The following is a 15,065-nucleotide window of genomic DNA, read 5'->3' as shown; positions in this document are numbered from 1 at the left end:
CATCAAGCAACATAATTTGAAATCCAGCTAAAAATAAACATCATATACTTAGACAAACCTTATTGTCATTTTGTATACAGAGTGTGTGCAAAACAAAATGTTGTATTGTACAGCTCTCATGACATTTCCATTTCTTAAAGTGCAGCGGGGATCTAATGTAAACATTGTGGGAGAAGAAAAAAATACATGGTGCAAAAAAATGCATTGATATGGTCAGTTTGATGCAGAGCCTGTGACTGTGATTTATACTTTTTCAACATTCATTCAGCTGTCTGATGGCAGTGGGAAAGAAGCTGTTTCAGAATCTGCTGAACCTGCATTGAATGTTGCAAAACCTCTTCCCAAAACAGGCCCTGCGTGGAGGTGTGAGGGGTCACATCCCCACCATGGACTGTTCTTTATGATATAATATCATAAAAACCTGTTTTTTTTCCCCCCATAAAACAAAATTGTTAAGCTACGGAATCAGGAAAGATGCCTCAACATTTTTCTAACAGACCATCTCTGACATCCTCCACAAAAAGGGAAAGCCACAAATGGCAATTAAAGAAGCTAGCAGTTTAGACCTTTGTGTGCAAGCATATTAATGGAAGGTTATGTGGAGGGAAAATAGAGAAGAAAAAACACAAGACATATCACTCCATGTGGAAATAATAAACAAGTTAAAATTTTTGAAGTAAATTATTTAAATAAAATAACTTCAGTATAAGGAATTTATTTCTTAAAATTATATCTCACCATCCCATTGGCTAACCCGTTGCAAAGGCTGCCCCTTACACCACTGATGATTTACATTTGATGCTGGCACATACTTTATAGTAGGCATAGTAGCTCTTTGCAGATTTAATCATTTACATATCCATCGAGGAACAAAACTTTTCTTAAAACTTAAAAAGAAATTAGTCATGTGGTCATTCATTTAAGGGAGTCATAACCTGATAATCTGACTTCTTTAATGTTTAAACAAATGTTAATGTTAGACTTCAATTAAAACCTACCAGACAATCTGTTGTATGACAGTTTTTTTTTTTTATGTGGGGTAGTTGTGCAAACCAGAAAAGCTTACAAGAGGTCCTCCTCTTTTATTGACATCAAAACTCTGAGGATGCTAACATTAGCCTTCTTTGCTATCTCCACTCCCATCTATATTCTACCAAAAGGGGTGATTGCAACAACCAGGGATTTACCTGTAGGCAGTTAGTAAATGTTGCTGCTTGTGTAACTTTTGATCTATTGTGTGTAAGACTGGGAAATAAACCATGGTAAACTCCTAATGTTGCTAAGCTACATCCAAATGGCTGTGCATACATAAGCCAATGTCTAGTGCGAACCCTAGAAATAAAAAATTGTATAAAAAGGGGTCTGAATGAGCTCCATTTAATTTTTTTCCTCCTAACACAATTAAACATGAATTTAATGTTAATTTCAAAATTATTGTATGAGGATTTTTTTTACAAAATATAAAACCCAAAGAAGTTTAAATTAAATATCTTTTTATTTTTGCAGATTATGACTTCATACATCAACACAGTCTACTAGATATTCACCCCCATCAGGTTGACTGGTCTATTGTGGTATCTCTTTGAAATGTCGGCTTCAATCTGCAGAGACAAATATTCAACAGTTAGGTTACAGAGAAGCTTGAGGATATAATTTGTTTTGCAGTTTACTGAGTATCACATTCGTATTCTTGAGAAAATATCTGATTTTCTGTGGCCTCCCCACTGGGAAAGCACCAAAAGAACCCCTGTGAACATAAATAAAAGTGAAAGTAATCCAATACCAGTTTCTGGAGTTCGCGGGTGCATCCTGCCAGCAAGTCAACACGAGGCTCCAGTCTAGACTGTTCCTGAAGGGCTTCTTGCCTTTTCTCAGCCATTGTAGCAGCTTTCAGCACCAGAATATCTGCTTGCTTTAGCTTCTGTCTCAGCATTTCTGACACACGCTCAACATACCTGAAAATACAGACAAAAAAACACAAGAAAAAAATGTATCAAACAATGAATTAACCATTTTTAAGCTGTATAAGTGAAGCTGTAAAATGTCCATCTGAAATCACTTTATCTGATTTAAAAGACAGATTTCAATCAAAGAGGGTTGAACATATCAGTGTCTTCATGTGTTTTCAGAGGAAACCACTAAAAATAAACAAAGAAATCACTGCTTCACATAAATGTCTTCAAGGGCAGAAAACAACTGCTATCAACACTCCACCTGGAAGAAGAAGCAGATAAGATTCAGCTGCAGTGTAAGAAACCTGCATAACAATCAGGACTGACTCATCTTTAAGTGTTGCTCATCCGGAACTCGCTTGATATAGACAGGAGCTGGACCGACTCCTTCAATGCATCAAAACATAAACCTTACACTATTTTTAGTCTATAAACACATCAACCCACCAAATGTATTTTGATTCTCATCTTTTTATGTTAAAGAAACTCCTTCTTTTCCGAACACACGGCTTTACGATCAACCAGAAGCAGTTCCGCACATATATATTGCGATATAATATATCTGACTTTTTAAACAAAGTTTTTTTAAATGCCACAATAATTATATTTAATTAATTTTAATGCCAATTAAGGCCTTAATTTAAAAAATAATTTAATGACTTTTTATTATTTTTAATGACCCGCGGAAACCCTGCAAATTTTCTGTTGTATTTAAAACAACATAGTTTAAATAAACTGCAGCACATTTTTTTATGTTTTATTGCCCTAATTTCATATTCTACATACAAATGTTAAGCTGGAACTTAATTACATACCTTTTCTGGATGCAGAGCTTCTGTTAATGTGATAAAACCATGTGATATGTTCATAGATCAGTAACCATGTAGAAGGGAAGGTGGACTAGGGCTGAAACAATCAATCGGATTAATAGCAATGAATCGATTATTGAAATACTTGTCAACTAATTCAGTAATCGATTAATTGTTAACTGGAGTATCGAGACCCTAAAAGATGCCTGTAGCTGACAGAGCAACAATAAATATACCAAAATTGTAAAAAAAAAACAATAAAAAAAAAAAAGTTTTTACCTTTAAGATATAAAAACTTTTCCATCTGTCAATATGCTCTATCCAGAACTCCTCAAGTGGAACGTTTTCAGTTTCACCTGGTTTAATTTTGTAAAAAGTCTTCTTTAAAGAACCTTTGGCTATCCAATAATTAATCCATTAATCAAACCAAATAATCGACAGATGAATCGATTTGCAAACTAATCCAGGATAAGGATTAATACAGCTAATACTAATACAGCATAAGGCAAGTTAAATTCAAGACTTTTTAAGACTTTTTAATGCCACTTGAAATAAAAATGTAAGAACAAATTCACAAGAAACACAAGAAAAACAAATTTTTTTTGTATCGTTTTCTTAGTATGTTTGATTTGGTGATAAGTGGAGGCGTTGCAGAGACAAGGGTGGAACAAAACTGAGAAATACCGGCTGTTTCTCTGTAACTCGATTTTGACGCTTTGTGTTTCGCACTTCGCATGTGACTCCACTGCCTTAATTCCCATCGTTCCGAGCTTGAATCGCTTTTTGCACAAAATACACTGAGCCTCATATATGTTCCCTGGTTTTAGCCATGGAGAAAACTCTTGGCTGGAGCCAATTTTGGTTACATTTACACTTGCTCATATTTTCCAGACAAAAAGGTAATCGTGCATCTCCCAAATGTCCCGGGCGCAACAACGCTTTTATTGGTTCCGCAATCGGGACGGAACCAATAATGGCGAGCAGCTATTTTGTAAATAAAAAAAAATTAATGTAAATTTTAATGTTTTATTTAGATTACAAAAATAAATCATAATAAAAATAATCCTATTTATGATGTTTTAAAAATTAAGACCCATGAAAGACTGATTTAAGACATTTTAATACCAATTAAGGCCTAAGTTTTATTTTGAAGAATTCAATGCCTTTTAAGACTTTTTAAGGACCCGCGGGAACCCTGTAATCATTAGTTGCAGCTCTAATGTGGACACTAGTGTTAATTTTAGCAGCCATTTTTAAATTTAGTTTTAGTCTTAGTCCAGTTTCAGCATCGCTTGTTAGTTTTTATCACATTTAGTCGACATCATCGCATTTTTATTTAGTCTAGTTTTAGTCGACTTAAGTCAGAGCATTTTAGTCTTTATTTTAGTCCAAGAAAACATAATTTTATTAGTTTAGTTTTAGTCACCAAAAACTGTCAACATTTTAGTCTAGTTTTAGTCAGGATATAATTTTAACCTTTTACTTTTTTGTCAGCAGATAACGTTTAAGATTTCCTAAAATTATTTCAACATTTTCTCTCATCTTTTTAATAAAAAACACAATTTTAAGGAACACATGCAGACATGGAAGATGTTCTGACAATATTTGCATATTTATTTTGAACACAAACACAAATGCTTGCATTAAAACAAATAAAACACACCTGGCAAAGGAAACAAATAAATAAAATAAAGTGTCTTATGAACTTTACACAAGTGCTGGCTGTTTAAAGCTAGTTCACATTGAATAATAAAATAAATAGATTTGAGGTCAATGTTGTTAAAAAAAAATTTAAATAAAAAACTCCAACTGATACAACAAAAGTGCTTTCCTTCCAGCTTTAGCTGGCCTGTCATTGTTTCTGGGTGGCTGGATGGTTGTTGTTGTTGGTGGTGGTGGTGTATCTTCAATCTGGAACAGAAATTAATACAATGTTAGGATAGATGCACAGCATAACACGAATTCCAAGTGTATAAGTAGCATATAGGTCTCTTTTTTTCCTTAACAAAAACTAAGTCTCTATAAAAACTACATTTGACCATCCATTTCAAACTCATACAAACAACCTAACTATCATTTAATGCAGGAATAAATTGCAGACATTTTTAGGTGTGCATGCATTTTGGTTGCATATATTGATTGCACATATTGATGCCAATTCAATTCAAATGTCCTTGTAATAGTAATGTGCAGATAAAAAGAGCAGCATTTTATGTCACCAAATAAAGACACCCCTGCAGTGGTTCCCCTAGCAATGACTATTTGTATATGAAAATCTAGGTTAAAGTTGCTCTGAATTATGTGTGGCATATTATTTTTATTTTGTCTTATCCTGATAAATAGTGTCAGTTCCTTTTAGCATTTAGCATACATGTGTAGCTGCCGAGGTGTTTTCTGTTAACTATAGTTCACTTGCTGCTCCTAGATTACCTAAAACGTCTGTCTGCTTTAATCAAACTTGCAATTTAACAGAAACTATAGTTGCCCGGCCAGTATAACATATCCAAGTTAGCATAAATTTAACTTTACATACTATGCTATCAACAAGTGGCTACCGTCGCTACGTGCTAACAAGCTAACGTAACGTAGCCAGCCTGGATACTAAATGCTATGAAAATTAGCCAACATCAGTTAGTATATCATTGGGATATTATAGCCGTTGATTTAATGTTACATTATAAACAATCACCACCAATCTTTCTGGTAACTTACCGTAATGTCTTTGTGGTGAACTGCGACGTGTCTCTTCAGGTTTGTTGTGTTTTTTCCAGCCATCATGTGGCCATATTCCTTCCCTTCCACTAAAATCAAGCATTTGGTTTTGTTCTCCACTTAAAAGCGAAAATGTGTCCATATAGCACGTCTCCTCTTTCTCCCGAGTCCCGGAGTAGGCTACTCTGTGCCCGCTCCGGGTTTGAAAGTGGGTGTGTGGGAGCTGACGAGGAGGAGGAGGAGGAGGAGGAGACGAGACAGGATTTGAAAAGAAAAAACAGAAAATAATAATATATAATTTTCGTCTCGTCTTTGTTCGTGAACTAAAATGTCCATAGATTTTAGTCCAGTCTTTATTTACCGAACTGCATTTTCGTCTCGTCTTTATTAGTCCACGAAAATGATTTCTGATTTACTCCCAGTTATTGTTTATTAGTGGGGATTTTCGTCTCGTCTCGTCTAGTTTTCGTTTGGTGAAAAATGTGCGTTGACGAAAATATTTTCGTTTAGTTTTCGTTAACGAAATTAACACTAGTGGACACCCATTTTTTTTAACCATCTATTCCTCCATTTTAAAACCTGGATATGAACCCAATTTGCCTTTTGTACTGCAGAGACAAGTTAATCAGAACAGACAGAAGATTGGAAAAGACTCTGTTCTCCCTGCAAAGCATTGCTAACCCCAGATCTTGTTCTTGTTCTTGTTCAATAAGACTGAGACGTGTCCCCCCCGCTGCCAGATATAACCTGACCAGCGTACCTCGGTGATGCCTGGATCATGAACAGGTGCTGCATGCGGAGGGAGGTGAGCCGGCCCAGGAGGTCCTGCACCTGGGACAACATTTCTCGGATGTGTTCGCGGGTTTGGTTCTGGATGACAGACGGAGCCAGCTGAAATTGGCTCATGGCCACCACGTCGCCCTCATCCCCCATCTCAGTGACCCGTTGAGTGAGGAACGCCTCGAGCTGCACCAACAAACAAAGCCGGAGGAGAGAACAGGTCGCTCAAATACTGAATGTAGGAATTATCAATAAGCAATATATAATTGTTGAATAATTTAAGTTTAAATTCCTGAACTTATCACATAAAAAAAAAAAACTTCAGTGTTTCAATAGGTTTCTAGTTACAGGCCCACAGATAATGGCTACTATAATTACACAGTAAAGACCTTTCATTGCAAGATGGTCATACTTGTGAAGTCCAAAAAAATTCTGTATGATTTGGATTTCTCTTTGTCTCAAAATAAAGTTGGTAGGTTTGGATTTCTTGTCATTAAGAAGGATCATCACACTTATCAGATTTATATGCATATATTAACTGTTAAAACCGGATATTTCTTTCACTTTACAACTAGTGGCGACTGTTCGTGGGTCTTCCACATTAAATCCCAATAAAATACTAATAATTTGTAGTTGTAAAGAGTGATTTCTTTGCAAAAGGTGAAAAAGTTCTAGGATTGTGTTTCAGCAGGTTGGATTGATTTAGTTGCGGATGCCATCTTATGGTTTTTACCTCCATAAGCTCATCAATGAACTGGCTGCGTGACTGGGAGTTTTCCAGTATACTCAGAGCATCATCCCCCCTCGCCACACCCTCAGGACCTGAAAGCAAACACACTTACCCCTCAGCTTCTTCAACTTCTGGATTCATCATGACCGTTTTTTAAGAAAACAACTTACAGTCTGTGCCTGTATCCACAATTTCTATCTCAACTGGAGCTGCTTCACCGTCGCCCCAGTCGATGCCGGAAGCACCAGGGTCCTGTTTTAGGGAGACCAGATGTATCACAGAACAAACTGGATTCATTAAAAGGCAAAGCAACTGGCATCTCTTGTTATTTCCTAAAAAGAAATGATTGCAAACCAACAAATGGCTGATTTTTTAAAAACCAATATTACGTTTTCTTCCTCTATTTACATGATTTAAAAAGACGCAATAATAAAAAATGTTCTACAAATGCTGTAGCTGCCATCAAAGTCAGATTAAATAAATAAATAATAGATTAATAAATATTTAAGTTAAAAATATAGAGTTCATAAATACATTTCTAGTAATAAAGGTTAAATATTTCAAGCATAATTTCATGTGTTTCTTGTATATTGTTTGTTTGATACGAAGGAACAAGTCTCAATTAAGGGGGGAACCAAAAGGTTGCGGCTGCGGGTTGATGGAGTGTTACCTTTAAGGGTCGGTACCTGGGGATCTGTAACATGGTTCTGGAACAAACTATCAGGCAGACACATCGCTGATTCCTCTGCCTAAGCCACCAGTGATAAGGAGATTTGATAAAGTACATAGTAAAGGACTGAAGATTCTAATTTTCTCTCATGGGAAAGCGGCAAATGAGGTACATTTTAGTTTAATTTACTGTTTACTTGGTTTGACTGTTAAGATGTAACGCAAAAAATTTCTGTTGAGTCATATATTGTATTCGCTTTTTTCCTTTGATGTCTTTACTGGGAAATTATTATTTTTTTGCTTTTCTTTCTGTATGTTTTAACAGTTCTCACGGCACACCAACATGGTTCTGTGTGATTAAAGCCAGTAACTAAAGAACGACTTGGTTTCCTGATTTTCGACTTGAGAGGGAATTACAAATGCTGTAAAACATCTATCAGGAAATCAAAGAAAATATCCGTAATGGATAACAAATGAAAGGAGTAGCATTGCATGTGCTTCATGGGATTTCAAGGTATGGCTACAGGGTGGGAGTGTTGGCCTAGTGGTTGGAGCAGTGTGTTTTTGCTCTGAGAAGGTTGCAAGTACCCGGTTTGATCCCCATATTGCATCCTGGATTCCAGAGCAAAAACCTTAACACCCCCACTGCTCCATGGGTGCCACAAATGGCAGCCCACTGCTCCCCAAAGGAATGGGTTAAATGCGGAGTGAATTTCGTTGCTTTGTACTTGACAATGTGATGACAATAAATTTGCATTCTATTCTATTGAATGCATAAAGAATCAGCAAATGGATGCACATATCTGTATACAGACACCAGATACTGGCCCCAAATAAGGATCGGATGGTGAATTGGTCTACTTCTAGTGGAAACAAGCTCCAATCTAGTCAAATTTTACCATTAAAAGTAAAATTACTGCTTTGTTATCAGCAAAATTGCTGCCGTATATAATTTGAAGTGAACAATAAAAAATGTATTGAAATGAAAAGGAGGGGGGAGTCCTGAACCTGTTACCTTTGCATCATGCTGCCATACAGGTGCTGGTCATAAAATTAGAATATCATGAAAAAGTAGATTGATTTCAGTAATTCCATTTAAAAAGTGAAACTTGTATATTATATTCATACATTACATACAAACTCATATATTTCAGATGTTTATTTTGTTTAATTTTGATGATTACAAATGACAACAAATGAAAATCTCAAATTCATCATATCAGAAAATTAGAATATTACTGAAGACCAATAAAAACAAAGGATTTATAGAAATGTTGGCCAACTGAAAAGTATGAACATGAAAAGTATGAGCATGTACAGCACTCAGTATTTAGTTGGGCCTCCTTTGGCCTGTATTACTGCAGCAATGCGGCGTGGCATGGAGTCGATCAGTCTGTGGCACTGCTCAGGTGTTATGATAGCCCAGGTTGCTCTAATAGTGGCTTTTAGCTCTTCTGAATTGTTGGGTCTGGTGTATTGCATCTTCTTCTTCACAATACCCCATAGATTTTCTATGGGGTTAAGGTCAGGAGAGTTTGCTGGCCAATTAAGAACAGGGATACCATGGTCCTTCAACCAGGTACTGGTAGCTTTGGCACTGTGTGCAGGTGCCAAGTCCTGTTGGAAAATGAAATCTGCATCTCCAAAAAGTTGGTCAGCTGCAGGAAGCATGAAGTGCTCTAAAACTTCCTGGTATGTGGCTGCGTTGACCCTGGACCTCAGAAAACACAATGGACCAACACCAGCAGATGACATGGCACCCCAAACCATCACTGACTGTGGAAACTTTACACTGGACTTCAAGCAACGTCGATGAAGTGCCTCTCTTCTTTTCCTCCAGACTCTGGGACCTTGATTTCCAAAGGAAATGCAAAATTTACTTTCATCAGAGAACATGACTTTGGACCACTCACCAGCAGTCCAGTCCTGTTTCTCTTTAGCCCAGGCAAGACGCTTCTGACGCTGTCTGTGGTTCAAGAGTGGCTTGACACAAGGAATGCGACAGCAGAAACCCATGTCTTTCATACGTCTGTGTGTGGTGGTTCTTGAAGCACTCACTCCAGCTGCAGTCCACTCTTTGTGAATCTCCCCCACATTTTTGAAGGGGTTTTGTTTCACAATCCTCTCCAGGGTGCGGTTATCTCTCTTGCTTGTACACTTTTTTCGACCACATCTTTTCCTTCCCTTCGCCTCTCTATTAATGTGCTTGGACACTGAGCTCTGTGAACAGCCAGCCTCTTTAGCGATGACCTTTTGTGTCTTGCCCTCCTTGTGCAAGGTGTCGATGGTCGTCTTTTGGACAACTGTCAAGTCAGCAGTCTTCCCCATGATTGTGTAGCCTATAGAACTAGACTGAAAGACCATTTAAAGGCTTTTGCAGGTGGTTTGAGTTAATTAGCTGATTAGAGTGTGGCACCAGGGGCCATCAATTTTGAACCTTTTCACAATATTCTAATTTTCTGATATGATGAATTTGAGATTTTCATTTGTTGTCATTTGTAATCATCAAAATTAAACAAAATAAACATCTGAAATATATGAGTTTGTATGTAATGTATGAATATAATATACAAGTTTCACTTTTTAAATGGAATTACTGAAATCAATCTACTTTTTCATGATATTCTAATTTTATGACCAGCACCTGTAGATGCTATTAACTGATCTGTACAAAGTGTGTTTAATTGATTTAAGCTTGCAGCCTGTTCTCCAGTCAGCTGAGTTATCTCGTGCTTAACCATCACTCAGGTTGTTTGCCAATCTAACCTCAGATGTCGGCTCCAGAGAGATGCCCCAGTCGATTCCCTCCTCCACTGCGATCCCGGCGGTCACGCCCAGATCATCTGATGCTTTATGGCCAAAATCCCCCCAGTCAATCTGAAATGGTTAAAAAACAGGATGTTGAGACATAAAAATATGAAAATAAACAAAGCTCTAATTTAAGTCAGTCTGGAGAGAAAAATCATTTTATCTATAAACTAGACTGTGAAAGAGAAAAATAAAGAATCCTCCAAAATTTCCCAGTAAAACCTGACCACTGTGATGTGAATTAGAGCGCAGTTTAGATAAGACATGCATGACTCTAAATATTGACACGAATCAAACCAACCGTGTCCTCTGTTGCTGCATCAGGAGGCGCTTCCTCCACGACCGGCCTTTCAACCAGGCTGGGGGCTTTCCCTGTCCTCCACTCATAAAAGGTAACATTCCCCATCTTCTGGGTGAATGTTAGTATAGGCAGGACCGGCTCGGACCTTCAAAAAACAACAACATGGGAGCTTATAAAAGAAAATCTAAGCCAAATAAACACCCATGTGATTCATTCCCCCGAAAAGAGCACATATTTACTTAGAATGATTGGAAAGATTGGTGGTTTAGTCAAATCCTGAAGTGGGAAAAAACACCAGAGGAATCAATCTTTTCACTGGTGTTGTAGTCAAGACCACAGAAACCGAGACCAAGGAGAACCAAGACCTTACATAGGCTTGGTCTTGTCTTGGTACTGATTGGTCTCGGTTGGTGGGGTTTTGACTACAACACTACACTTGAAAAATGATGTAGAAATAAGTAAAAATGTCTTAAATTAAGTGTATTTCACCTTAATTTGAGGAGGTAAATGAGATATTTTGCCAACTGAATGAGTATTTTTACTTTTAAAATAAGATATGTACTTGAAAAAAGACATTTCAATTGTATTTTCTTATTTTAAGTGTAAATTGTCTTGTTCCATTGGCAAAATGGCTCCTTTGCCTTCTAAATCAAAGAGCAAATGCACTTATTTTAAGAAAAAAATACTTATCTAGATTTAGATTTTTTCCTGTGTAAACTGATCAAAACCAGAAGTTAAGGAAACAGAAAGGCTCTTTTAATAGTAGCGAGAAGGCTTAGAGATCGCTGTAGAAACAAAGTGTTTATACTTCTTTTCCCAGTCTGCTCACACATCTTGCAGGGCAGAAGTTTCAACCCATTAAACATTTCTTTTCAATTTTTTCTTCACATCTGCACGACTTTTTGAAATCTTTGGTTTATTGAAATCTTTCAAAAAAATTTCTTAGGTCTACTGCTGCTTCTTATAAGAAATCTACAAGGGGCTCTCATCAAGACAGACTAAGCTTTAGTTTTTCTTCTACTGTACATGTAAAACTTAGTATTGGAGAGCATTAGCACTGCAGGAGACCCTGAGGAGAAGACTTCACTGCGAAACATGATGTTCCGTTAGGAAGCTGCTGAAGATGAAAGGTGATAGGACTGGCAGAGCTTGGGTGATGTTTACTCACCAATCACACAGAAAATTTGTGAATGCAGCGTAAAGCTGGATTTGTTCCTCCAACTTTGCTGCATCCCTCCCAACCTCCTCCAGGACTGCAGGTAGATCCTTGACTAAAGCCTGAAGCTCCCGCTGAACATTTTCCCCCTGTCAGAACCGATAGGAATCATTTTGTTATATTTATTTTTGAATTTTTAACACTGGATTAACATGTAATTATCTTTCATTCTTGCACTCACAGTAATGCCGTACTGCTTGCAGGCAGCATAGTAGCGTTCCCTCAGCTCGGCTGCTGAGCTCTGACACTCCACCTCCCGCCTGCTCAGCTCCTGCTGCAGCTGCTGAGCTTTGGTGATCTGCTTCCTGAGGGCCGGCCCTTCATAGCTGACATTTCGAATCAGCAAGCTGGCCACCTCCGCTGGGTTGTAGGATTTACAATTTTACAGAGTTAAAAATCGTCATCTTCACACAGCTTACTAGAAAAACTGCAAACTATCTGTAAGGCTCTGAAAAACCAAACCCTCTAAACCAGAGACAATGGATTTTCTGTGATCCACCCACCTAAATAGACATTATCTGCTTCATAAAGCGACACAATCTCCTGCCAGTCCTGTAAACCAGACCGAAGTTGTTACTTTCTGACAGATTTCCTCCGGCTGTGTCAAAAATAAGTAAAGAATGTTAACGGCAGTACATCAGGTTTGTTTTACCTTCATTCTCTGAGAAGAATATCTGCCAAAGATATTCTTGGACGAAGCCTCAGTTCCCTTCAGTATCTCCACTATTCTCAGACAATGAAAGTAGTGGATGTCTGTTGGTGGAAACATCAAAAAAAGAGATTGACATTTATTTGAAAAGCAAAAAAAAAAGTCAAGATGGCTTCCATTATTTTATGACAGAAGATTTCACATCAATACCTTCTTTTAGTAGGTAAAGGGTATATTTATATATTCATAAAATCTTTACTGAAATGATAAAAAAATTATTTAAAAAATCATAGCAGTCTTTTTCAAGTATTTCAAAGGATACAAAATTAACTATTTCTTGCTAAAACTGATGATGTGAGCATTTCTGAAGAGGTTACTTTACATTCAACAGTCTTTTTGTTGGAAATTATTTTTGACCCCGGATTGGTTAAACAATTGGAACCAGATTACACCGCTGCTTAGATACAGTTCCAGCAGGGAGTAAACAGTCAGACCATTGATTAAACAACTAAATAAAAATAAAAAATAAAAACAAAATCCCTATGACTTACTGCAACATTTAATTTCTCTTTGGGATTAATAAACTATTTCTTAATTTAATAGATAATATCAAATTCAGTGTCTGTGACTTAATAGTTATCAGGTAAATATTATACCCACAGAGTAAAAAAAGTATCCTTAACATTTGATGTGTCCTCTAACCAAAATAGTTATAATTAGTGCAGATCATTCAAATCAATAACAACTGTTTTCCTTATTTTCTCCATGTTGGAGAAGTTATTCATTTGCATTTAAAAAGTCTGCATCATAAAATGTCCTGTGAGTAAATGGGGCTCATAGAGCTACATTAATGAGGAATTAAAACCAATGCATTGTAGATCTACTTTATATAGAACAACATTTAGTTTAAATATGAAAAGGTAGGATATAAAAGCACACTATTCTCTCTGTCAGTGTTGACAGAGGAAAAAGAGAAAACTTACAGGATCCGGAGAGAAGCTGCTTGATCTCCTCGTTTTCTGGCATGTCCTGAATGGCTGCATTGATCTTCTCTCGTACCGTTTTCACTGTACTTTGCCACTTAATGTTACAGTGACGCCGATCAAGTAGCCAGTCTGGGAAGAAAAAAAAAGTAAAATTTCAAATGACAAGAGGCCAGGATTGCAGGATTATTAGAGACACTTGTAGCAGTTAGAAGGCAAGGCAAGGCAAATTTATTTGTATAACACAATTCAGTACAAAGACAATGCAAAGTGCTTTACATGATTAAAATATAGGAAAATAAAACAGAATCAAAGCAAGTAGGGAAAGAAATTAATAAAAAATGCAGAAACAAAAAAGAACATTAAAAACAGTTGGACTAAAGAAAATAAAAAAGTTGAACTAATGTTTCAGTTGAACTGTTTAACTAGAACAGTCGTAGGCAATCCTAAACAAATGTGATTTTAGTCTTGATTTAAAGGAACTTGATTTAGAAGATCACACTTAAACAGCAGATTATAAGCTTGATGCCACTGTCACTTCATGAATATTTGGTTTAAAGGTTTGCTGTCACTACCTGCTCATCCCAGACAGGCGGACGCTGCAAGTCAATGACTAGATGCAATTTGCTGGGTTTCCTTAGATAGGAAACTTTTAACCAATTAGAGGAAAACACTGAACTAAAAGCGTTATTTGTTAACTAGGGTAAACTAGGCTTTGATTTTTACAAAATGTCTTCAGATGACATATGTTGTGAATTTCCTCTACAAAAGTTAACAGATTCGAATAGAACTTAAATCAAATTAAATTTTATTCTGGACAGAATGAAAACCATTTAAATGTGAACTTTAAGTTAGTTATAAAAGCAACCAAAGGGGAAACAATATAAAACATCTCTGGATATATACTCATGACGTAACGACGGCATCACTTTTAGAGATTGGGTAGGGAAATATAAAGAAAAGAAGAAGAAATCATATCTTTAAGAAAGTGGCGTGAGAGGTTCATCACCTAACAGCTTGCTGGTCTGGATGTCGATGGGAAGATTTTGAATATTCTGGTAGAGAAAAAACAACACATCCAAAATGTAATCATCTCTCAATATTTTAGTTCAACTTTAGCAGCAGTATAGATAATCAAATGAACAAAAAGAAAGACAGAATAAAGACTGCACCACAAATCTTTAGGAAAAAAGGTTGGATGTTGTCCAGTGAATCACTGGACTTTGCTTGTTTCTTAACTAGCTGAAGTTAGCTAGCAGGCTATCAAAAGCTGAAACGGAGAAAGTATCGTTTAGCTCACCTCCATCGTTTCCCCGCTTATTCAAAAAGAAAACGCTTCCAGGATGTCAGTTTATCATTAGGTTTTGACATTTGTATCTATATTTTTTTGTGTGTGAAACTCATCAGGTTCTCAGTGTTGATGTGACACGTTAGATGAAACCTCGCCAATGGGAAA

At 36.7% G+C, this 15,065-nt stretch overlaps 1 protein-coding gene across 1 annotated transcript; it reads right to left on the bottom strand.

Annotated features, from left to right (window-relative positions):
* Positions 1–1,496: 1,496 nt before the first annotated feature.
* Positions 1,497–15,065, bottom strand: cdk5rap3 (CDK5 regulatory subunit associated protein 3). The gene is made up of 14 exons (XM_038283480.1): positions 14,910–15,065; positions 14,619–14,664; positions 13,610–13,741; positions 12,630–12,730; positions 12,481–12,529; positions 12,159–12,337; positions 11,930–12,066; positions 10,762–10,906; positions 10,419–10,529; positions 7,154–7,235; positions 6,987–7,075; positions 6,234–6,439; positions 1,784–1,955; positions 1,497–1,601 (listed from the first exon to the last, which is right to left on the bottom strand). Exons 1-14 carry the CDS (start codon positions 14,913–14,915, stop codon positions 1,536–1,538), a joined length of 1,521 nt encoding a protein of 506 aa, XP_038139408.1. The 5' UTR covers positions 14,916–15,065; the 3' UTR covers positions 1,497–1,535.

Source organism: Cyprinodon tularosa, unplaced genomic scaffold (genome assembly GCF_016077235.1).
Source record: "Cyprinodon tularosa strain WSP-4 unplaced genomic scaffold, ASM1607723v1 ctg194, whole genome shotgun sequence".
Classification (NCBI taxonomy): Eukaryota; Metazoa; Chordata; class Actinopteri; order Cyprinodontiformes; family Cyprinodontidae; genus Cyprinodon; species Cyprinodon tularosa.
This window is presented reverse-complemented; position numbering and strand designations above follow the sequence as displayed.